The sequence below is a fragment of the Rhinichthys klamathensis genome, unplaced genomic scaffold (assembly GCF_029890125.1).
Source record: "Rhinichthys klamathensis goyatoka isolate OS25496 unplaced genomic scaffold, OSU_Roscu_1.1 h1tg000269l_1, whole genome shotgun sequence".
NCBI classification, from domain to species: Eukaryota; Metazoa; Chordata; class Actinopteri; order Cypriniformes; family Leuciscidae; genus Rhinichthys; species Rhinichthys klamathensis.
Window position 1 is genome coordinate 2,603,004 of NW_026606789.1, and position 23,545 is coordinate 2,626,548.

The 23,545-nt window shown below is 38.0% G+C and overlaps 1 protein-coding gene across 1 annotated transcript; it reads left to right on the forward strand.

Annotated features, from left to right (window-relative positions):
* Positions 1-2,392: 2,392 nt before the first annotated feature.
* spsb1 (splA/ryanodine receptor domain and SOCS box containing 1) lies at positions 2,393-21,607 on the forward strand. The gene is made up of 3 exons (XM_056268056.1): positions 2,393-2,561; positions 13,951-14,830; positions 20,288-21,607. Exons 2-3 carry the CDS (start codon positions 14,137-14,139, stop codon positions 20,413-20,415), a joined length of 822 nt encoding a protein of 273 aa, XP_056124031.1. The 5' UTR covers positions 2,393-2,561; positions 13,951-14,136; the 3' UTR covers positions 20,416-21,607.
* Positions 21,608-23,545: the final 1,938 nt, after the last annotated feature.

Consider the following 23,545-nt stretch of genomic DNA (forward strand, 5'->3'; position numbering starts at 1 on the left):
AGGGGTCCCTGAATGTACTATACAGAGTCCGTTTAAAGAAGATATATAAAATAAAAACACTTTAGACATACTGTATCTAACCCCTGGACTAAATATATATGTTTGAGCTGGTTTAACTGAAAGCTACTTGCACTGACATATATAAAAATTGTTTTGTCTCAAGATGGACATCAGTAATGTTTTTTTCTAGACCAAGTTTAATGCCCTAATAGAACTAAGGCCTAATCCTGGCTTAATCTAAATCATGTCAATGAAACCAGCCCTATTTCTATTATCTAATGTACTAGAGTGGAGCACGGATGACGTCTTTTTGCAGGCCAAACCGGAAGTTAGCATCACCCTGGTTCCCTTGACAAAAACACATTAGGATTTTTTCTATTGTTTTTTGGATTACTGCAGTCTTCGACTAACGAATGCTTATGATTCTTACACGTTTTGTTCATTGGGATAATCTCCACAAATGAACACGACTTTTATGAATTATGAAGCGTAAATACAAATTCAAAAGAAGTCAAAAGCTAAAGGTAGGCTACTACACCATGTTCGTATGTCCTCAACGTCAGTACGTCACCATCACTAAGCTTCCAACAACTCTTTCAGTCATTGTTTAAAAATATTTTCCCTGGAAGTTCGAGTTATAAAAGTTTGCAAGAGCGCGAGGCTGAAAGTGAACTAGCGTGTAGATGAGTTAAGATGACGTTTAATGTCCCCGGCAGCCTCTGTAATCCCATTTAGCCACTTATTAGCAACCGCCTTTTACAAGAAAAGTAAGAGACCCTGGTACTGAAAAGGTTGAAAACCTTTCATGTAACTATTGAGAAAAAACCCCAACGTAAACCAGTCCCAGAATGGCCAATCAAACTATTAGGAAACAAAAGGCTTTGTAAAATCTGGGATCTGCCTTTGTGTTGTACGATTATTCTTGGCATATCAAATAAGCTTTGGAGTTGTGAGTAACCAGAGTGAACACAAGGGGACAGTAAAAGACTTTAACATTTCACATGTCTCTTAATGGTAATACTATGTATGGTTAAGCGAGAATGTGATTCTTAGCGGGATGCTAGATCAATCTAACTTTCTGCTTGTTTCTACCATCACTGCTCACCTCTTCACTGCGGTCTACATCAGAGGGAAAACATCCACTCCACCCCAAAACAGAACAGTTTTAGAGACACTAGCAACCACAGAGATGGGCTCAGGAGGAGTGATCCATTGTGTAAGGTCTAGAGGAGTTATTACTCTGTCTCCAGACAGTTTGGGTTGCCAAGATGCCTCGTTGTCTGTTGAGTCATATAGAGAGGAGCCACATGAATCAGTGTCTTCAAGCATGGAAATGCAGTCGTCACACAAAAGGGTGCAACAATGGCCGGAGTTCAGTCAGTCTGAAAGTGAATATGAAAGTGCAAATATTACTGTGATGGAAAACTAGTCTGTAACCAACCATTCAAGATTGGAAATAGAAAACCAAAATAAATGGATCACTATCACAGTATATGAATAAATAAATGTCAGAAATATAAACAGAAATTAATTAAATAAACTCTCAGAAAATAACTATTTATTAAAAGGCAATATTTACCCATGGAAAAACAAAACAAAACTTTTTTTTTAACCTTCATAAAACACATTTTCTGTAACTACATAAAGCAAACAGTATATAAATGGTGTTGTAATGATTCAGTTTAATTCATTTAAATAATTTTCAAATAAATTGAACATGAAATTAAAAATATCTATGCACAAGATTTATATTACTTATATTAATAAAATAACTAAATATAAATCCCTAAAAAAGAATATTATGAATTATATAAAATTTGAGATGACAAATAAACAAAACAGAGAATATTTTCTCTTAACTATATAGAGCAACCAGAGTAGCATCCATTTTTCAAATTGTTAAATTTAATTAATTTACAGATATTCTCCATGTTTTATATAGCCTGCAGCATGATAAGGCTCAGGTGATACTGGATCTTTATATCAGAAAATAAAATTAAGAAAAAACTTAGGCTACTAATAAAACCCTTAATTAAGAACATTACGAAATATATTAAATGTGAGAAAATAAACAAAACAGAGGAAGTTGCTACAATGCATCAACATTTATATATGGGCATTTTTATAACTTTTAGTGGAATTTTTTTGTAATTTTCCCTCAAATAAAGCTATTTGGTTTGCTTTGCTAACTTGGGACTACAAAGTGTGTAAAAAAGAAAGAGTACTAGAGCATAAATGTATATCTGGCATGCACACACAGAGTGATTATGCCATTATTATGTAGTCCACAATTAGCAGGGTTTATCAGGGGAAATGAGCGAAACAACAACAGCTCAGCTCAATTGGGAGGGTTCAGCAGCAGCAGCTGAGAGCTATTTGACCACGTGACTGGAGAGATGTTTCTGTCGCTGTAGCAGCCATCATTTCACTCAATACAAGCCTATGCTAAAAAGACAGAGAGGAGGTATAGTCATGGATTTGCACGGGAATACCGACTGAAAGGAACATACTCGCTCCACTCCTTCGCCTATGGTTTATTTGCCGGCGTGTATCCGTTGCAGGTAGGGTCTGAAATTGTTAAGATTTAACACATTTGCTTGTCTTTGCTGTGTGTTCACATGCAAACACTCGCGTTTTTCCAAGCTTTTCGAAAGCAAACACCAGTCGATGTGCTCATTCAACAAGCCGAAGATAGCCTAAAACGTGAAATGCGATATTAACGTGCTAGCTTTTGGAACCTTTCCTAATGCGTCTGTGTAAATAATAAATGAGTAACGTTAACGTTAGCTGTGCACTAAACAACTGCCTCCTGCGTTTGTAATGGGTATTATAAAATTAATTTTTAAACCAACAAAGATGCCTCGTGGACCTACGCTTAATAGTTTCCTACCCAAGATAAGTTTGGCAGCATTAAGAGATTTGTGTCTCTGATTATTTTGTTCATTGCTTACACTTAACCTTTCTACGAAAGGCCAGGTAACGTTAGTCGCATTATATGACTAGTGTGAAGCTCAATTCATTAATTAGTTTGTATTTACATGAAAATTGTGCTTAAACTGCAGCCCTTTATAGTTTTACTCCATGACTTTAAAGATGTTTGGCCTAGAGTCCTAGACAATGCTGGATAGGCTTCACTTTCGGTTTAAGATCGTAAAGACCTAACACTGGAGCATTGGTGTGGAGTCATTTGTGTTAAGCTATCTGTACGTTACTTATTTAACGTTACTACTAAATGAAGAACTACTAAATGAAGAACAACGCTATCTTCTAGTTATTCTTATACTAACTATATTAACAATCAAGGCCGTTTTTCTAATTATTTGTTTGGTGTTCCAAGAGTGCTAATATTTGGTAATACTAATAGTAGCCAGCACGGGAGTTTGTGTAATATTCTATCGACTTGTTTCCTGCCTGGGGGAAAGAGCGTTTTGAAGTCATGGTGTTTTTTTTTTTTAAAAGTCGGTGTTCTTTCGTGAATAGACGCGGAATCGCGTGTATTTACCTGCAGCAGGGAGTGGGCCTTTGAAAGTGAGCCTTGTTTTCACTCGCGCCAAGATCTCGCCAAGGAGCGGGAAACTTAAAAACCCGGAGTGGAGCTAGGGTGATTAGAGAGCGCTTTGAGCGGATGTGAAATCTCTTGCGCTCCGCTCCAGTCATATTTTATTCCAAACCGGCCTTTGATCTGTTTTGCTTGGTGAGAAGCAAAGCTTAGGGGTGCTTTAAGTTTTTGACTGTACAAAAGCATGAAAATGCCATATGTTTGCAGATATTTAAGAAACATGCTGAGTTCACATACTCTTTTCTTTGAGAAACTTTGCTACAGCCAGTTATTTTACTTTGAAATGTGCATTACGTGTCGGAATGTCTGTTTTTGCACGTTGCCAATTTAACTTTACCCAATTATTTCAACACCCCGGGTTGCCGCCAGTCAGCGAAAAAACTTGGTCCGAGATTAACAGCTTCACAACCTAAAAATCCTCTGTATCCACCTAAAAATCTGTTTGAACGGTAGCATATTAAAACACGATATCAACTCCTAAATCAACTTACGTAAGTATCCATTCCTCACTGTCAAGTCTGAGGAGAAGGGAGCGGGGAAACAACTCTCCAATATTTTGAATTTGGACTGCAGTACCCATTTCAACCGCTAGCTGTCAATATTATGTACTGCACCTGTGCTTTGGCTTCTTTTGAAACTATTTTCATTGACAGAAGAAATTAACTATATATATATATATATATATAATCTAAATGTAAACTGCTAAATTTAACTTTCTGCTTTTATACAGCATTACAGCAATAAACAATCTCACTCATGTTGTATATTTAAAGATATAGCAGAACTAACAACGATGTACTAAAAACAGAAACGTTTATCCTTTCGAGTTTTTCGCATACAGATGACAAACGTTGTCAAAACAATCCCGTTCATGCGGATCAGTGAAAATGTTTAAAAATGCTGGATTATGCATGCCAGGCCAGTAGTTGGCGATGCCATTTTGTAAAGAAACACTACCTATAATACGCATGTCACTGTTTTCACAAATTCATGTTTTGTGGGGTGTTTACATGACAATGTACTAAAAACAGAAATGTTTATCCTTTTGAGTTTTTCCACATACAGACAAAAATGTTGTCAAAACGAACCCCATTCACATAGATATGCGAAAACTATCAATAACGCTGTATTATGCATGCCAGGCCAGTAGTTGGCGATGACACTTTGTAAAGAGAAACTACGCGCCTATCCATCTTATTTTTCAACGCGTAAGTAAGGGGTTTTCTGTGAATGTGTGAGACTTTCGATTTATTAGCCGCTGTAGGGAAATGCAAGAAGAATATATCAAAGTACATTAAACTAAAACTTTTTGCGCTACAAATCTTGTTTATAATTAAGACAATACATTAAAATAATATGGAAAGAAATACCAGTTTGCAATATCAAGGCGCACAATGAGATGTTTTGTAGCTAAAAATAACTGGAAGCAAATGACACCGGAAGCCAGACACATTAAAATTACAAATGGCCATGCCTGCTCTTACCCGAAAAATAAGGTGGATACTGAACGCATGACATCACCGTTTTCACAAATTCATGTTTTTTGTAGTTTACACAGACGTTAATGGTATAATATTTGGTATCAAAACTTGCACTTTGAACCCATTTTCAAAAGTTTGTTTTCAGGCACCCAAAATGGCATGGTCGTGTAAATGAACGGCCAAAATGCATACATTTCTTTCAGTTTTTAGTTGAAAGTGGTATCATGTAAACTGCCCCTAAATCTTATTTTCAGCCAGTGTCTTTGTCGCTTTATATTTGACATCACTGTTTTTAGAAATATGAAGTAACCACAGTTTTATTGTTGTAACTTTAGTTTAGTAACTATTTAGTCGGAAACTGTGGTTCAAGGGGTTTCTAATCAATGAGTTCTGAGATGACCCGCAGAGACATCAGCTCAGTGTTTGATGTCCTATTTAATGTCAGATTACTGTGTGGTTGATGTATTCAAGGCAGATTAATCCTTCCTTTGTGTTTGCAAGAACAGTACGTGGTTTACTGTCTTTACTAAATGCACCTGACTGAACACAATGTTATGGGCCTGTGTAACAGGTAACTCCTCTGATTCTCTGCTGTAGAGGACAGCCTACTGAACTGACCTGGATTACAGCAATGTGAATTTCGTAATGTTAAACTGTGATTTGCTCATGTTCACCTTCCCCTTCACTAATGGTGCTTGTCTGGTTTGGGCTAACATTAACATGGAATGGCCTAGCCCTAGATTTTTTTATTTGTTAAAAGAAAGTTATTCTGTGGTTCTCAGGCACTTATGAACCATTTTTGTGTGCGTGTATAGTGTGTTATGTTTCTTTTTGAAAATTAAAAAGTCCTTGATCACATTTTATAGGTTGAAGATGAAGAACTTTTCTAACTTAAGTTAGTTACTATTACCTTAACTTCTGTTTACAGTTCAAAAACTTTTCTTATTTTAATATATTTTAAAATGTAGTTAATTTCAGCATCATTACTCCAGTCTTCAGTGTCACATGATCCTTCAGAAATCATTCTGATGTGCCGATTTGAAGGAACAAGAAACATTTTCTACCAAAGTTGAAACAGTTTTTTCCCCCTTTATTCATGATTCTTTTAATAGAAATTTCAGAAGAACAGCATTTATTGAAATATAAATCTTGTAAACGTATGTCTTGTACTGCACATTATCAATTTAAAGTGGTCTTTCTGAATAGAAGTATTAGGTTATAGCCTATAGGCCTAATATAAAAGAAAATCACACTTTAAACAAATTCCAATAGTTCCAGTTTTGTTTAATCTATTGCTTATAGCGCAGTCATTTTGCCCTCTGCTTTATATATTTAGCAATATAGCATGTCAGTCATCAAGTAACAGGAATGATCACTTTGCATCAACAGCATTGACTGATGCCTGAAATGAGTCGGACACCGATGTAGGAGACATTTTGTTTGACCTGATACCCTCAGAGGTGAATCGATTTCAGTGTCTGCTGAGATTAAACCTTAAGTTACACAAGTCTTTACGTGTCACTGCAACTGCCCTGATCTTTGTTGCATAAACTTCACTAATGTATGTCTCTTAGTCTTACTAGCCCATGTTCCCTGTAATTTCTCTCTTGGCACTTTTCCATGCGGTGAGGATCACAGGTTTGGTTCAGCTGAATGAATTATTGTCTTGGTGTGAACTTGCAAGTCCTTCAGTTTGTGATGTTTTGAGTTAGCATATTTGTATAAAATGCTTCTAAATTAATGTTTTGTTCAGGAAATTGATTGTTTGCATATTTATTTTCACTTCATTCAAGGGTGACCGAGGCTGTTTGAATAGCTTTTGCTATTTTGTTGCAAACTAAAGCTCCCACTACTCTCTGATAGGGGTGGTTAATCTGTCTGATTTCCCGATTCGATTCGATTACGATTATTGAAGTCCCGATTCGATTACAGTCGATTTTCGATTATTAACGATTCTCGATTAGCGATTATTGATTTTCCATTTCACAACAGTAAACTAAAATACACTAGACCAACATATGATTATATTAGCAGCAACATTTTGGTATTAATTGCACTTTTTATTTGTTTGATATTCAATGAAAATGTATTGATGGTTAGTGAGGACATGCAAACATGCTTGTTGTCTACTTCTTAGGCAACCCATTATAAATAAATACATTTTTTAAAGCAATTGTGTTGCATTATAATGCAAAGGCACCTGGTTCTATTAATTGACAGCATTAAAAGGCATTTTGTGATTTCCTTCAATTGAAAATCTTTGAAGCAAGTTTGGGGGCACCCAATTCAGAGAATCACCCAGAAATTCAAAAGAACAGCATTTATCTGAAATAGAAAGCTTTTGTAACATTAAACAATACCGTTCAAAAGTTTGGAGTCGGTAAGAATTATTTAATTAATTTTTTGGGCGAAAGAAAAAAGAAATCATTACTTTTATTCATACAAATCGATTATCTGAATCTTTTGTGTGTGTGTGACTATAAATACGTTGCTTTAAAAGTAAATGACCCATAAAGAATTAACGTAGCCTACAATATATTTTATTAACATTGCAAAGAACCAACAGGAAAATAAATGTGTCCCTGAATTAGGAGCATACTTGTAGTAAATTCTTTCCTCTGACTGGAAACGTGTCAAATGGCTTCTCATATTTGTCGTGTTTCCGTCGTTAGTTTTATTCTACAAAGCTTACAACTAGGGTTGCTCTTGTCCAGCTCCTTTCCCCCTTCAACTTCAGAAGCCAAAATATTTCCACGTCAGCTAACCTAACAAGGAGGGTGTTTGGATTTAGCGCGCTCAGCCATCGCGTCTCTGTTATGTGCACGCCACAGACGGGTCCGGCCACTGCACTTCCGCGCTTCAGAGTTCCGTCTTTCGCGTTCCGTCAATATTACGTTATTATAAACATAACATTTTTTTTTTTTTTTTTGGAAAATCGATTTTTTTACATTTGTGAATCGATTCAGAATCGTCCACGTCCGCATCGCGATGCATCTAAGAATCGATTTTTTCCCCCACCCCTACTCTCTGATAAATGAAGATCATTGAGATTCTTAGTAAACTGTGTGACCTGTTGTTCTATTGGCTTTGATACACCAAGCATTTAATTTGCTTGCGTAACTGCACTCATTTGGTAAAAACTTGTTATGCTAACAATACAGCATGTCTTGACATGCAGCCCTAACTGTAAACCAAGTAATGCTGAGCTGTTGTAAATCTATTTTTAGATTTACAACAGCTTAATGTAAATCTAAAAATAGATTAGATTTTTTAGATTAATGTCTCCATTCAGAATCAGATCTGTGAAGGTCAGTGATGAGCATGCATGGGGATGTCATATTTGGCAGATAATCTAAATCATGAATGATTTAACATTTAATTTTGTGTGTGATGGTGCTACCACAGTTGGGATGCTCTTATCAATGTTGTATGTGGTGTCTCAGATTTTTTTTCGCTTCCTGGCTCAGTTTCATATACAGTATTTCCCTGTTCTTACATAGTCAAGTTGCAGGACAGGTTGTTGTGAAGAGCATCACCTCTTACCTGTAATGCGAGTTTATTGAGTTTATCCAGTTGGATGGACACCTTTAATTTGTATCCAAACTTTGACTGGCGTTATTCTGTGGAATACAAAATGCTATATTTTGTTTCAGCATTTCCTGTCCCTACAGTGAAAGTCAGCAGGGTCCAAAATAACTTTGGATTTTTTTTTTTTGTTCTAAAAATATTGGGTCATATTTATGTAGTTTCATATTTGGTCTTTGTTTCAGTTAATGTTACTCATTATCAAACGACTTGTTGTTTTTTAGGTAGGGAACAGGGTAGGAAGGGACCATTTAAAAACAAGAGGCTTCCCCTACCACCATGGCAGAGACTGCACCACCCAAATTTGGTCTCTCCACATGGGGCCTACATGAGTGTTTTATCAACGTTCTATGATTTAGCAACGTTCAGAAGATTTCGATCAGATTACAGTATGGTATATTTGTGAAGGGTGTTGTCATTTTCTGAAACTGTTCAGCAGTATCATGATGGCACCTGCTGTGGCTCTGCCTAGAGCTGTTGAGCTTGTCTAGTGGGGGAGCGCTGGTTAAGTGTGCTCCTGTTCTCTCATAATGGCTGTCAGCCCCAAAGAGCCCTGTTAAACAATTGAAAAATATGATTGCTTTAATCCAGGGTGAGTCTACGTTCATGAATATAAAGACACCCTGATCTCTTTCAATTCAAATCAGACCTTCATATTTCTCAAACTTACTGGTGATCATGTTTTGTCTTGTTGGTTTAATGACATTTTATGTCATTCAATTTTTTTATATATACATTTATTATTATTTTAAATAAAGTTGGGTACTTAATGTCAAAAGTGTCAGCAATTTAAAAAACCCAAATGCGTTTTTAGCAATTAATGTTTTTTTTAATAAGTTAATACTAACCCTAACACAATTTAGCACAAGTTATAAAAGGTTAATGTTTTACACAGCTGAGTTCAGGCTGCTTGCCTGTTGCCTCCAAATGGTGTAATAATGCTATAAACGTGTTTAAATATAAAAAGTTTATTTTAAAAACCAAATCAATGTTGGTTTGTTGGCTTTATTTATTTTTGTGAATACATTTTATTGCCTTTTTTAAATAGGAGAGTTGACAGGAAAGTGGAAGGAGAGTGGGGGTTACTGGGTTCGGGACATGACCCAAATCGAACTCTAACCCAGGTCCCCGTGAGCACAACAGCTTCTTGTGTGTCATGAACAATGTGCTACCGACTGTGTCTCTGCTCCAACATTGTTTGATGTGTTAAACCAATTCTGTTACATTATTTCTGCAGTTGTAACTAGTATGCTGCCTTTCTGGCATGGTATATGTACCACTTTGCAGTGCAATTAATTGGTAAAAAAACAAAACAATGTATGCGAGGATACTTTAAGGATGATTTTCTTTTGAATGTCCTCTAGGATTTATTTTGTCTTTCAGTTGAGAAGTCTTCACACTTCTTTAATCAAGCAGTGTTAAAGTGCCATTTGTCTGCCATTTTCACCCCGTCTGCCCACTGTCTGAATAGAGCATCTGTGTGACATTTGGGTTGACACCATGATTTGTCATCTACTTTCTCGTTCCTGCTTTGCCCCTCACTCACAGCTGCCTGCCAGATGCCTCAGTATCATGATTAAAACCTGTCGAAGATAATGTCCCCATTTCAGAGTAGTGTCCGTCATCTTGCAAATACATGCTGCAACTTTTGAGAAGAAAAATTACCCTGATGATCATGAGCATGCCAACCAGTGGAGGTTTTGCTTCTATACAAACAAAACCTCCACTGGTTGACATGCGCACAATGCCATCATCAGGGTCATTGAGCAATCAACTGACAGTATAATACAATTGCTGTGCTATTAAAACAACTGTTGTCTATCAGTTTTTAGAGCAGGGTAGATTTATTTTGTGTAAAGCGTAAGCTGAATCAAGAAAATCAAAGGGGTGTTTTTTCATTAAAATCGTACAACATGTTCAAGATTGAATCAAAGCGGCATGTTGGGAAATTCAAGTTGGAGGTACATATTTGCATCCAAGTAGGTGCAAGGTTGGGAGTTAGAAGTCTAGGGAAGCCCAGTTTTGCGTAAGTATTAAATGTGGACAAGACAAAAGCCACCACTGTTCCCCAGGCCCAACAAATCCACCAGAACCCCCATCACGCATTTCAATCAGCTCTACACAGAAGTGGTCGGCAAACCACCTGCAAAGTCCCTGCTCATAAACCACCAAAAAATTTAAACCAATCAAAAAAAGTCAGGTTGTCACCTGACATGCCAAGCAGTCTCTTTTAAAACACCATGCCAAGAGTGAAGACGATCCTGCAGAATGACATCACCTTGCCCCTGTGTATCATGCAATAATGCGATATCTCATTTAAAATGGTCACCGGGTTCTAACAGATCTGTAAAAGGCTGTTGTCTGTGTGTGTTGGTGCTTTGCCACGGAGCTTAATTGCTCACTGCATAGAGTGTGCAAATTAACATGTTTCCTACTTTCTAAAGGTTGGACAGCCATTGAAGACTGTATTGTTTGGCATTCACAAACTTGCCACCCACTCCTTGGTGTTCCTCTGCCTTGGGTAGGCCAGCGGCGGAGAGGTGTGACCCATTTAAAAGGTTGTTTACTTGTATCAGAGAAAGGGCTAAGATGCTCCTCAATGAACTCTTGTCTACAATTCAATTACCCTTGGGGCCCTTCAGCAGCTTATTATGAAATGCTGTTTTCAATAAGCACTGTACAGAAAGAACGTAAGACTTGACTTATTTTTTTGGAGATGGCCATAAAGCTTTTTTGCTGTTTTTTTTCTAGTAGACTGCCCTAATTGTTGAATATCAGATTTAACAGTGATGTAATTTGGGAGGGCAGGAATTGCGTTAGAAACCAGGACATCGTGTGGGGATTTCACACACAGCAGCACTGGTATGTCTAGTCTCTAAGCTTGACTAATGAATTTTTGTTTTTTTTCCTCCTACTTGCCTCTTTTGCCACTGACCTTGTCTGGTGGAATATTTGCTGGCCTGAATTTGCGGTTTTCACTGAAAACATTTCGGCTCTGTATTATATTCTTGAAGTCAGACTTTTTATTGCTCTTCCTGTTATCTTCAGACTAGACAAGCTTAAGAGGATATAGCCTGTCTTTTTTCTCTCCTTTTATATCCCTTATTTTTAAAGGGCATTGTGTGAAGCAGTCAAGAGGAGCGGGTTGGTTGTGGTACAGCTAGAGATTTATTTTCTCCTATGCGCATGTCATGTGATATAATGGGACTCTGAAAAGTGCCTTGGACCTATAAACCATATTGTAACACACACAAGTGAGGCATTGAGCATGCAACTGACAGAATGATAGTTACTGTGCTATTAACAGACCACTCTTGTCTGAGTTTGTAGAGGAGAGTAATTTATTTTGCTTGGGCTATGTTTGTCAAACGTGTGCCTAATCAAGGTTGTTTCTCATTAAAATCGTACTAAATATGTAACTTAAGTTCCAAAGATCTGCTTGTATAACATACACATTTCATGATCTGTATTGTGTAATAGTAGTTTAATAAACCTAGTAATTCAATGCACATTTATTTGTATAGTGCTTTTTACAATAGGCCTACAGCTGTTTCAAAGCAGCTTTACAGAAAATGCCTGTTTCTACATTACAACTTAGAGTAATTTGTTATCAGAACCGTCCATGTAATGCCCATATTTCCAGAAATGTGTAGTTCTAAGAATACAAATTATGCAGTATAGCTAGCATGTATTCATTTAGGCAGAAACAATGATCTCATTAAAGCAGTTATTACAAGTTGTGATCACAAAATATAAAAAAAAATTGGCAGTTGTGTATGTTGATTCAGAGTTGGTGTCACATGAAGTCCTGGCTGGGGTTGTTGTAAACTCTTTTCAGGTGTTGGGTCATCCGATGTTAGAAGATGGATCCAAACTGGAGCTGGCGTGATCTCTAGTAGAAACAGAAAAGCAAATGGAAAATAATTGGTGTCGCTGCTGTTCATAACATTTAAATCAAAAGACAAACATGTGCATTTAATATGATATAACTGCTGTACAAGTTACTGGAGTACAAGGTTATGAGATGTATTATGTAAATGCATGGCTAAAGAGAGTCATTGATCTAGATTAAAACCGGGAGAGTGAGTCTGTGCCCCCAAAATAATCAGGAAGGCTATTCCAGAGTCTAGGAGACAAATGTGAGAATGCTCTCTCCCTCCTTTAGTGGACTTGGATATCCTAGATCCTACCAAAAGTCCAGAGTTTTATGACTTAAAAGAGCATGATGGATTGTAGGGCGCTAGAAGATCGGTTAAATAGGAGCTGGACCATTTAGGGCCTTAAAGGGATACTCCACCCAAAAATGAAAATTCTGTCATTTACTCACCCTCAAGTTGTTACAAACCTGTACGAGTTTCTTTCTTCTGCTGAAAACAAAGCAAGATATTTTGAAGAACGATTGGAACTTTGGCACCATTGACTTCCATAGTATTTTTTTTTTTCTACTATGGAAGTCAATGGTGCCGAACAACTGTTTGGCTCCAATCGTTCTTCAAAATATCTTCCTTTGTGTTCAGCTGAAGAAAAACTCATACAGGTTTGCAACAAATTGAGGGTGAGTAAATGATGCCATAATTTTCATTTTTGGGTGGAGTATCCCTTTAAAGGTCAGTAGCAATACTTTGGTTACCAATTAAGTTCTGTATCAATTACAGTGTAGAAATTATGAAATTAGCATTACACGTCCATGTTTTCTTGACCAGGTAAGAACTCTTTGGACAAGCTGTAGCTTGTTTAAGGATAGGACAACCACCTAGTAATGCATTAATCCTGTATAGATTTCAGAGGTCATGAATGCATGAACTAGCTTTTCTGCATCAGAAACAGATAGCATGTTCTTTTGCTTATCGACGTTTCTAAGGTGGCCAGCTGTTTTTGTAACCTATGAAAGACAAGTTGCTATAACTAATTACTAATATAACTATGACTTTAACTATAGAGAGTGAAGTAACTGTAAATCCTTCTAGATGCAAATTGTATTCTAAAAGAGATTGTGTCTACAGGTTTTTTGTTCCAATAAGTAAATGCCTCAGTCTTATCTGAATTTAATAGAAGAAAATTACTGGTCATCCAATATTTTATATCTTTAACACACTCTGTCAGTTTGGATAATTTTACTTTTGTGTTATAGTAGTAATATCTATTATTAGTTAATAAACAGTCATTTATAACTGTAATGGTAAAAATAACATGATGATTATATTGTTGTTATTGTTGGTGGTTGTAGTTCTAATGTGATTTGGGAAAACAGGAAACCGTAAAAAGGTTGATTTGTTGCAGTCATTTAACTTTGTGCCTTTTTTTTTCTCCCTTTAATCTCCCCAGGTGATCGTAACTAGCAGCTGCTTTGACCTGGTTTCCCAGCAACCACTGGCATAAAAAGTGGCCTTGGCCTCCTTATTGGTGGAGGGGCATAGGTGAAGGAGTGGACCCTGACTGCCCTCTTTCTCTGTTATTTGCTTCGTTTTGTGATAAGAGGGGGAGTAAAGTGCTAATAAGACTACCCAGAGCATGGGGCAGAAGGTTCCGGGAGGCATAAAGACTGTGGACATGCGGGACCCGGCGTTTCGGCCCCTCAAGCTAGAGCTGCAGGCCCTAGACTACACCAAGCCTTCCCGTCTGGATATGTTGTTAGACATGCCATCAGCCTTGCAGGATGTCCAAGTGCAGCACTCGTGGAACAATGATGACCGGTCGCTTAACATCTTTGTTAAAGAGGACAATAAACTCATATTTCACCGGCACCCTGTAGCGCAGAGTACAGATGCTATCCGGGGCCGAGTGGGATACACACGGGGACTGCATGTGTGGGAGATCAGCTGGGCCATGCGCCAGCGGGGAACCCATGCCGTTGTTGGTGTGGCGACGGGTGAAGCCCCGCTGCATTCTGTAGGATACACTGCACTTGTAGGAAACAATAACGAGTCCTGGGGCTGGGACCTGGGACGTAACAAACTCTATCATGATGGCAAGAATCAGCCCAGTAGGACGTATCCAGCTTTTCTTGAGCCTGATGAGACCTTTATCGTCCCAGACTCGTTTTTGGTGGTCCTGGACATGGACGAGGGGACTTTAAGTTTTATTGTTGACGGACAATATTTAGGGGTTGCTTTCAGAGGACTCAAAGGAAGGAAGCTATACCCTGTAGTGAGTGCTGTGTGGGGACACTGTGAAATCAGAATCCGGTACATCAATGGACTTGATCGTAAGTATCACCCTTTCTGCTTGTTTGAATTTGCCTGTTTGTTATCTATGTCTGTTTTTTCATGGATCCTCCAATCGTCTCTTGAATAACAAGGTTGACTCTGTGGGTTGTTAAACATTGAAAGTGGCTGTAGCTAGTGTGTCTATGGAAGGATTTGTTTCTCATTCATTAATTATATGAAGCCAGCTCAATTTACCTGATAAAACCTATGCTTGTGTCCGAAATCGCCCCCTATACCCTTAAATGGGGCACGATTTGAGGGGACAGCCATTTCTAGTGGTCTCTGAAACTATTAGGGGTGCAACAATACATCGATATGGATCAATGCATCTATCAAACATCTAACGATACAATGCATCGATGCCACATGTAAAATATCGATATGAGGTACCTTTATTTTGACACTCTCCACATCCTTACGTAACGTCCGTCTAAGCATTTCCGCACATTCCGCAAAGCGCTCATTTTCATTTACTCGCCTTACTGTCTGCCGGTGTGTCTTTGTAACGTTAATGTCCTCCGCTGAAATAGACGCCTGACAAGATTGACTGAACCCTAAACGCATTTTGTCACAAAAGCCGGTATTGTCCACTGTCAAGGCATCGAGTTCATGTTTTACAGCAGAAACCGAGAAGCACCCTTGTTTATGAATACAACCCGACAAGTCCGTTTTAGCGAATCAGCGCGCAGTACTCTGGTCAGGTGACCAGGCTGCTAGTCACTTCGAAAAGTGTAAATATAAATAAAAAAAAAACATACTTTGAATGAACTTTAATTTTGTAAGTAACCTGTATTTCTTTTGTTATTATTACTTTATCAATCAAAATCCAGCTGGGTTGTTTTGATTTAGTTATGTTGTAAATAGGGATGCACGATATAGGATTTTGGCCGATATTCGATATGCCGATATTTTCAAACTAATTTTGCCCGATGCCGATACAGATACCGATATATTTGTATTTTTTTTAAGTGCAAAAAAAGCTTATTAAAGCTTCTATTAATGTTCTCAGTCAAGAGCAGTGATTGATTTCCTCTGTGTTTTGTTGTTTTATTAACATTAACGGGATAGTTCTCCCAAAAATTTAAATTGTCATTTACTCTCTCAAGTTTCTTTCTTCTGTTGAAATTATAAAAGTTATTTGGAAGAATGTGGCTAACCAAACAGTTGCTGTACTCCAGTGACTTCCATCGTATATTTAAGCACAAGAAAGAAATGAATCCAGGTTTGAAACAACATTAGATAGACGACAGAATTTTTATTTCTGGGTGCAGTATCTCTTTAAAGACAAGCGGCAGAATATTATGACTGTCTCTTTAAGAACTGCACGCGAGTAACGCGACGCGTCTAATATACACGCATTTGACAAGCAGATTTTCTCTGTTTGCTTTCACTTTAGACATAACCAACTTTGTTTATGTAAACCTTGTGTGTATTTGACAGTATCAGCGCAATAAGACTCGAAAGATTAGTCCAGTGTGCAGGCGCTGTGACAGGTTTTTAGTTCCTGTGAGCGTCGGGTGTAACGCGCTCAGAAAAGCGGATGTTAGAACAGCGCATCAGCACGTGAATGACATGTTTACCTAGCAAGACTTTGGCGCACATGCAAACAATGAACTTTTGTGAATTGCGGTTTCCCGTGAGTGTAACTCTACCTCTGCGTCTACATGTGATGTGATGTGAATGTACGTCGCGTTGTACAGTATGTTGAGATGAAGGCGCCAGAATTGAACTGATAGAATGCACGATACTATGATTTTTCTTCAAAAGCAGATAGTGGAGACATTTTAATCGTCCACGATCAAAAACCGTGAGACGCACACCCCTAGTTGGAAGTTTAAGTTGCTGGCGCTCATGCTTCGTTCACGGTCGTCACGTGCGCATAGGAAACACGCCACCCTATCGGCAAGACTCATCGGCAGAAATATTCATATCGGCCGATGATGGTCATTTTAAGCTTTTATCGGCCGATACCGATGTTGTCCCGATATCATCGTGCATCCCTAGTTGTAAATGTCCCAAATGGGAGAGGATGTGCAATTTTCAAAGTTTAATTAAACGTTCATGTTATATATTTGTGAGTTAATAAAAATGTAACTGGTTGTGTAAACTTGGCACATAAAATCTAAATGTCGATAAATCAATTGAGATAGCCCTGAATCAAATCGTAATCGTATTGCAGAATTTTCGGTATCGTGATGAACTGTCCGATTTACACCCCTAGAAACTGTAGTGGATGTTATCGGGTGCACTCATTCAATCCCACAATCATCCATCCGTTTTCCAAACCGCGCTGGTCCAGCGTAATATCATACAGGTATAAATTGAGGTTTATACATGCTTTCCATAGCAGAGTTCAAGATAAATCTTTTATTACTACTGGAGATGCCAGTTTGCTAAGTTTCATTTGATTATTAAACAGCAAGCACAAACTATGCAAAAGCGGCAGCCCTTCCGGCGCTCTTAGTTTCTGAATTCACTCTCTCGTTTTCATTCACTCCTTCAAGTGGACTGTATTAGTGGAGTAATGTAGGGAATAGTGAATGAGAGTAAAGGGGACGATTTCAAACACGGCATACATGGATTTCTCTGCAACGTCATCACTGCTTGCGCACGCAACTGGGAGGCAGAAAAAAGACGTGTTACGTGTAGTAGGCTAATAGCATAGTGGTGGTGTCTGTAACGTAAACAAACTTCACTTTATATAATAGCAAATTCGGTCTGGCCAGTAGATGCTGCACTGCTAACATTGGCTATTACATTACTAGCCTAACATGATAATTCATACATATATCACAGTAACACTGCAAAATTAAAGACAGACAAACAGATCCAACTAAAATGTTTTATTGAGTCAGCAGTTATAAACAATGAAAGCTTCAATACTTAAGGTTGTTGCAGTAGTGGACCAGCTCACCAATCTGGCTTTCTGCCTTCGGTATGCGCACGCACCCTGTAATGTTTGTAAACAGGAAACCTGTGTATATGACATCATTCATTATCTCGCACACTTCCTGGAAGCTAATCATTAAACTGGCTGCTTTGCTCTACTCTTTCATTATTATGTACGTCTTGAGCAGATTCCACTACTGCCTGATCAGGAACATTTAAACAGACATTCTCCATTTATAGAGAATCAAAACTGAGCTTTTCCTTAATGAAAACTATTATTAGCCTGATTATGTGAGAGACCTATACCTGTTTGACAGAAGTCTTCTCAGGCTTCTCAATGGCTAAAACATTTTCTGTTATAATATTTTGTTTTTATAGTGCGAGTAAATGTTGTAAATTGTTCTTATAAATGCAGAAATTTCACATTTTTGTCCATCATTAAAATGTTCTTCATATCAGCCAACATGTTCTCTAGATCAGGGTTTTTTAAATTGAGTGCTACTAGAGTGCTTGTGGAAAATTCGATAAATGTTTTCATCTAATTTAATTTTATTGACATCCATAGGTATAACAAGAAAGTATAAAAAAAAAGAATTGTGTAAACTAAAATAATGTAAAATTGTTGTAGCTATTTATGGCAATATTGCTCTGAATCAGCTTTAGAGAGAATATTTGCACGATGTGTATTTGATGCAAATTCACATTGCCATTGGGAACATTGTCTACACTTAATATTTTACTTGCAGAGTAAAATTAGTCTTTATACACGAATAGCTGTGTTTTATATTTTAGGAACAGGTCCCGTTGCAATGGCAGTCAATCAGTCTTTGATTTTGCATCAGCTATTTTAAAAAAAAACGTATTGCTTGACTACTGGTGCATGGTTTTATATTTCCTTTTTTTTTTTTTTAGCTTGGTTTCTTCTGAGAGTGGAAAAGGTCAAGGGTTTTGAAAATTAGTCATTCATTCAAATCAGAGCTAGCTAGCATGCAATGTCTTTCATCAAATTGTACATTCTTGAGATTACATAAAATTTCTGCTGTTTTTGCATGTAGTTTCTGCCAATCTGACTCATTTCCTCAACCCAGTATGCTGTAATGAGTCAGTTTTGGAGGGCATTCTTATAATGTTATCATTCTGTGGTCATATAATGAAAGGATGCAGGTGAGGGCCAGACTTACTCATGTCTGGGCTTCTCGGGAGTCAGGACAGCTGTAACCCGCCTTACACTCAGTGGAAGCAGTCTCCGGGCCACTAATGATGGCCTTTCCAAAGGAATACCTTTTATCACCTTGATGTTTTGCATGCCATTAGATGATGGAATGACTCTTAAACCTCTTTCCTGAGTGAGCCATGTGTAGCAACATTTAATGAAGGTCTGACTTTGGGGAGTATTGGTGCTGCCTTACTGCATCAGTTCAGGACACAGGTGTTCCCATTTTTGGAGAATTCTCCTCCCGTCTGTGTGTGAGGGAGTCAGAGGCTGAGTAATACTCTGGCTACTCTTCTAAGGCTTTGGCTTCCCTTTGTATCTGTATTGTCTCAGTGCCTTTAATGCATTCTTCGTCATGCTTGTGGTCAACAGAGGTATAAATGTGCTGTTATTTATCCCTTACCTCACTCTGTTTGGTTTCCCCTGTGTCTCGTTTGCAAAAGTGTGCGTTTTGTGAAGTAATCTCAACATCCGAGCAGGTGGTGCTGTGTGGAAACCATTCAGAAATTCAAAGTACTTACTGGTGTTATATGGCTGGACTAAATGGGACCTGTGAGGAAACTTGTAATACTTTAAGCCAGGTGCACACTGAATGAATTTTTTCTTTGTTGGCCACAATTTCTTCTCTCTGTAATTGTAAAAGAGTTAAACCCAAGTCTTTTATCTCTGCATCAGCTGATGAATCGCTTTTGTCAGTTTTGTAAGCTAATGAATCCATAAACCAATATTTCATCAACTTTGGGCATTTTGCCCATGTAGTCTTTTAGAAAACAAAATCGAACATCCATCAGCTACCCTTTTTCCCCCCCCATGATTAGTGTACTTGCATGCATCTCAGATTATTTCTTTTATATATATATATTATTTTATTTTAGAAAGCCATAAATTCCCACTACAACTTAATTTCTTCTACATCTCAAACTACGTGTTTAAGCACTTTCAAAAATATAAATGCTTGTTACTCTTTTAGTTGATAAAAATTAACCCCCCGAGAGTAAAGTGCCCAAGGTTGAAGAAACCCAAATATCAAAGATCTTTGTGTTCTTCTTTATTTGTTATCATATTACCACACGCTCTATACTAAGAATAAGCTTGTTCGCTCCTCATATGCCCAGCCACGACAGACTCCTAGCACTCCTAACATTTGCACAAGGTTTTGGGCTTGTGCTGTACCATGATTATGTGTGTAAATGAGGATGTCAGAACATAAGTGATATAAAACACCCAGTCTGACACACAACCCCATCATAGTCTTACTGGGAAGGACAGCATACATCGGGATTTACAAGTTTACAAAGTATTTGAGTGATTGTTTCTAATGAATTTCTATCTGTCTCTCTCTCTCTGCCTGTAGCTGAACCTCTGCCATTAATGGACCTCTGTAGGCGCTCAGTACGGATCGCGTTGGGGAGAGAACGACTGAGTGAAATCCATGGACTGCCCTTACCTGCCTCCCTTAAGAACTACTTGCTCTACCAATGATTATAGTAGTGCCTTTACAACCATTCAAGGCATAGCATCCACCTCTGTTTCTCTCTGGGATTAATCTTCACTCTGGCAAGCCTGTTTCATTACATCTTTGGTTTGGTTTCAATGCCATTCTCGGTCATTGGGTATAGTACCAACAATATTTTTTTATACAAATCAGACCAAGGGTGTCTCATGCTTGATGCTTTCAGGATCAAGTGTGGCAACGTCTCTCTTGCTTCGCTCATTTACTGGATATCCACCCGAATGCTTTCGCTGGAATCCTGTGGCAGATATGAAAACAAGAACCCTTCTCTCTAATCATGGCTTAGTGAAACTTCAGCTGTTTGTCAAGGCCTTTTCCTTTTATAATTTTTTACTCCCTTTTTTTTTTTATGAGATGTTGGCACCTTTCTTGTATCATGTCATTAATTTGAGGGTCCATATAGTGACTCTTTGCAGGCAATGCAAGATACATTACTTTCTCAACACCTTTAGGCTTAACAACCAGCAAGTTTTTATGTTGATTGACATTTTTATATGATTTTCAATTGTCCTTCCCCTTGCGGTCAGTATAATAATGTAGCTGAGTCAACTTCCGATCTGTGGCCACGGTTAACAGGTCAGCAAGTTGATGACACTCAAGGGAAGGCGATGTCTTCCCCTGCTCACTCTTGGCAGGTTAAAAATAGCCTGGTTTTAGCTGTAAGTCTGGCCTGGAAAAAGTCTTTGATGTCTGTGAGGGGGGGAGTTGAGAGGCTAACATTCATGGAAACAAACACAGCTAGTGCGTTATGCTAGCTTTTTTTAATCTCTCGACAAGTCCCTCACCTCTGTTAACACTGCAATATCTGAAGTGCCTGGCTCATGATACTGGTATATTAAGAGAAAGCCATGATTTAAAGTCATTTTTATATTAAATTAAAGATAGCATCACTGTGAAACTATGTAGCATACATTAATCAATAAGCGGTTGTATAGCTTGCTTTCTGTAATGGCCCCTAAAACCTGTGAACACCCTTCCCACAATTACTTTTTGCCGGTTTTATTATTGAGGAGTGTTTGTTTTTAACCTGTTGATGATTTGAGAAAAGCAGGGATTGAATAGTGACACTGCTGTGTGGTGCCTTGTCTATGACTTAATGTTAAAAGTGGCACGCAGGCAAATGTTGATGTTTCTTGCTCTGTTATTTTAAAGTCTTGATGCAGAGGAGACTCCCCCCCCCCCCCACTCTAGTCTTTTAGATGTGTAAATGTAGTTCCTGTTTGGCAGCCATTTTGCTAAGCATTAGGGGGATAGTTTGGTTCCCTGTTTTTAAACCCTTTCTGCCTGCAGACCACATTCTCTTTGTATTCAGTTATGTAGATAATATTGTTAACTATCTAATAAAGTTTATTATAATTGACATCTGTTCTCTTTGTGGTTTTTATGCCCTTAAACCCCATGAAAATGGTTTTCATTTGCATATTTACTTGCTTGTTTACTTTTTTTTCTGTTTACTTATATCTGTAACTTTCCTATTGAAACGTATTCTTAGTGGAATTAAAAAAAAAATCACATTTTGATTGTACAGCCATTAATGATGATTTGCTAGTTGTGAATGGTATTAGGGTGGGACATTCTCATTCTAGAGAGCATTTGATTGGGTGGAAATCTGTGCAGTGCAGGATTACTCTTAAAAAAATTTAAATATACTGTCTTTCACTTCTGAAAATATTAAAGGATAAAACTTGATTTGTCTGTCTTGCTTTTAACGCAGCATTAAATGTACAAATGGATAACATTTCACACAAAATCAGGTTTGTCGTGATTAAAGCTGCAGTCTGTTCAAAATTGACAAATTGTATAATGAACGAGTACATGAATCCATTTTCCAAACCGTGTTTTTGTCTTATCCTGAATCACTATGGTACACTTATAAGTGTTTATATTCAGAAATCAGAATATTTTAAACTGGTTCGGGTCGTACCACTTCGGAGTAGCCCAGTACTCCAGCTACAATGTTCTTCTGCAAGATGCATACCAGTACTGTTTATTAACCACTAGAGTGCCAAAAGTTACGGAATGCAGCTTTAAGTGCACTATTTACAAAAAATGCTCATTCAAACACCAGAGGCTAGACTGAAATTGAATTTGATGATCGTCACAATACAAACGAGCTAAGTCTTTTATTTCCCTACTTGAAAGAGTTTCTCTTCAGTAACTCATTTTGTTGATGTCCGTAAGCGTTTTAATTTCTCCCAATTTAAACACTGGAAACTTTATCTGTAGACATAACTTCGAAGCGAGACGAGAACAAGGAAAATTTGTTCCAAGCAAACGCCATCTCCTCTGATAGTTGTTTTAGGTTTAGATCTTCAGCTAGAGTCGAGCCCAAGGTAAATGAGTTGCTGTGTGTAATGGAGTGGATTTTCATATCAATGTTCCCAGTGTCATCCCGACTTGGTTGCCATGGCAATGTTTTTGCATACACAGAGTGCTGGCGCTTCAGCGTGAGGTCACTCATCTCAAGTATGCAGCTTGGCTGGAACAGTGTGCTGTTTGGGTGTCTGGAACAGCACATTCCTGCCTGTAATATTTTCAAAATGGTGAAGGCTGGGAGTTTCTGTGTATACTTTTTATGAGAGAAATGGGTCCAATTTGGCTTATAACAGTAGAAATGTGTTATTGATTGAGGAACTGTTGCAGGTTCAGGAGGTTCAACAGACTTTGCTGTGATGAATTGAAGTCATGTTTCAAGGAACTTCAAGGCAAATCTGTGTTTGTTTCTTCAGCATGTACTACTACATGATGTGTATCCGCTTTTTGCCTCTGTAAACATGACTTTTTAAACCAGTTGTTTCAAACAGGCCCAGACAGAATCTGTGGAAAATTTGTATGCTAGTATGCCCATTTTTCTTTAGTAATATTGTTGGCGATGTTGACTGTTGGAAACCTCTGGAAGCGGTAGTGATGCCAGCAATGTTGTAGCAGTGTAGGTTGCAGCATGTCATATCAGATAGTTAAATCAGTGATCTTTTCATCCAGAAGGCGACCAGTGGGACACCAACGAGACCGAATGGCTCATTCCATCTGGGTGATGCGGTTGTTGGGTATGTCCTATGTGGGATGTCGTCTTTGTAGACTGCTAAATAAAAGTCTCAC